General features: G+C 60.8%; 2 protein-coding genes across 3 annotated transcripts in view; one reads left to right on the forward strand and one right to left on the reverse strand.

Annotated features, from left to right (window-relative positions):
• Positions 1-615: 615 nt before the first annotated feature.
• Positions 616-1,711, reverse strand: part of CBY3 (chibby family member 3) — a 10,685-nt gene continuing 9,589 nt past the window's right edge. Inside the window, 1 exon segment of the mRNA XM_017517255.2 lies at positions 616-1,308. Coding sequence (XP_017372744.2) covers positions 642-1,308 — 667 coding nt within the window. The 3' untranslated portion in view covers positions 616-641.
• The window catches only part of CANX (calnexin), a 59,622-nt gene continuing 58,854 nt past the window's right edge, over positions 944-1,711 (forward strand). The window contains exon 1 of one of the 2 annotated variants that reach the window (XM_017517251.2): positions 944-1,031. The gene's annotated coding sequence lies outside the window, so the exon portion shown is untranslated. The remainder of the gene's footprint in view (positions 1,032-1,711) is intronic. The other variant, XM_017517253.2, reaches the window with a different exon arrangement.

Genomic DNA, 1,711 nt, shown 5'->3' on the forward strand with positions numbered 1-1,711 from the left:
AAAAAAAAAAAAAAAAAAAAAAAAAAAAAAAGGAGGCCTGTAACAGAGACGCGACTCTCCAAAATGCCACAGAGGCAAGTGGGGGCCGCACAACCCAAGGTTTCGAGAAAGTTTCTCTTGGGAATGTAAAATACACTTACCCTAGGACTCCTAGTTTCTAAACCTCCTGATCCTAGAGGCCCAGAGGACAGACCAAGTGCAAAGTCCCCGACCCCCGACACGGTTCTCGGCTCCCCCCACACCGTTCTCAGCTCCTGCCGCACCGCACCCTCCATTCCCTGAGCGCCACGGTTCCTCCGCCTCCGGGACTTCGCCCTCGGTTATTTGGATAGCTTGCGACCACTACCTGCCACTCCACCCAGTCTGGGCCCTGCCCGAGGCAAGCCTGGCTTCCACTCCGCGCTCCTGGAGTCACGCGCAAACCCTCCTCCACGGCCCCATCGCACCCTCCAGAGATGCGCTGCTTGGGCTTGCGTCCCCCGCCGACACCCAGCACCGACGGGTAGTCCCCGAGGCCACGCACACCGCCCTCTGCCCGCGCGCAGAGCCAGACCCAGGGAACAGCGAGCGCCACAGTTCCGCGTGGGACAGGGTTAGTCAAAAGGCGTCAGGCGCGCATGCGCAGCGCGCCCTTTATTACGTCACTGCGAGTCCAGAACGCAAGGCTGGATCATGAGCACGCCCCGGCTGGCGCCTGCGCGCTTGCGCATCTTCCTCTGTTGGGCGTGCGCCGCAGCAGCCGGAGTCACCTCGAAGTTGAGCTTCTTCTCCAGCAGGTGCATGCGCGCCGTGGTCTCAGTCAGCATGTCCATGAGCACTTCCTGCTGCAGTTTCAGGTAGTTGTTCTCCTTCAGCAACACCTGGCTCGTGGTCCGCTGCACCTGCGCTTTCCAGCCCGAGACGGTCGGCGCCAACTGGCCCTCCGTTGTCCACCGGCCGCCGCGGAACTCGAAGGCTTGGTTGCCGAGGCGCATGCGTGGCGCTCCGTAGTCGAGGCCCAGCTCGGCCTGGCGCGTGCTGTAATTCAGCAGGTAGAAAGTGGACAGGGAGGAGATGCGGCGCAGTGGCGGCCGCCGTGGCAAGAAGCGCCGCGAGATGTGATCGGCCCAAAACTGCCGCAGCTGCTCCCACACGTGGCTGGCATGGCTCGTAGCCAGGCACCCGGAGGTTGCCATGGCGAGTGCCGGGTGGACCTTGTAGGGCACGCAGGTGCTCGGAGGGGAGCCTCGGGAGCGCTGGCGACTGGTGCTGCGCTCTTGCCTCGGGAACCTGGATGTCTAGAATGATGAAGGCGAGCCAGGGGGGCTGCTGGGAGGCAAGAGTATGAGTGAGCAGCTTGCTCGGTACAGGCTGCCTCTCAAACCGCGAGGCCGGTGGACATGGCTTAGTCCTGCAGCTAGGGTTGCGGCTGTGGGTAACCAGGTGCTGGCCACCGAGGAGCCCGTCCCTCCACGCTGCACAGGCAGCTGTCTCACCTAAACCACCTTACCCAAAGACCACCGAGTGTCAGGCGCTGGGATAAATATGCAGATGAAGGACGCTAGGAGCGTCCTGTTGTCTGAGTTGCAGCTGGAAGACTGAGGGGTAGGGAATGGTAGCAGAGACAAGTAGGTATTTAAAGGAGTAGGACTTTGCTAGGTGAGCTGAGGATGGAAAATGGAGAGCAGAAAGGCAGAGGGAAGAGCCAAGCAGGGTTTTTTTTTTTTTTTTT

Source organism: Cebus imitator, unplaced genomic scaffold (assembly GCF_001604975.1).
Source record: "Cebus imitator isolate Cc_AM_T3 unplaced genomic scaffold, Cebus_imitator-1.0 Scaffold625, whole genome shotgun sequence".
Lineage (NCBI taxonomy): Eukaryota > Metazoa > Chordata > Mammalia > Primates > Cebidae > Cebus > Cebus imitator.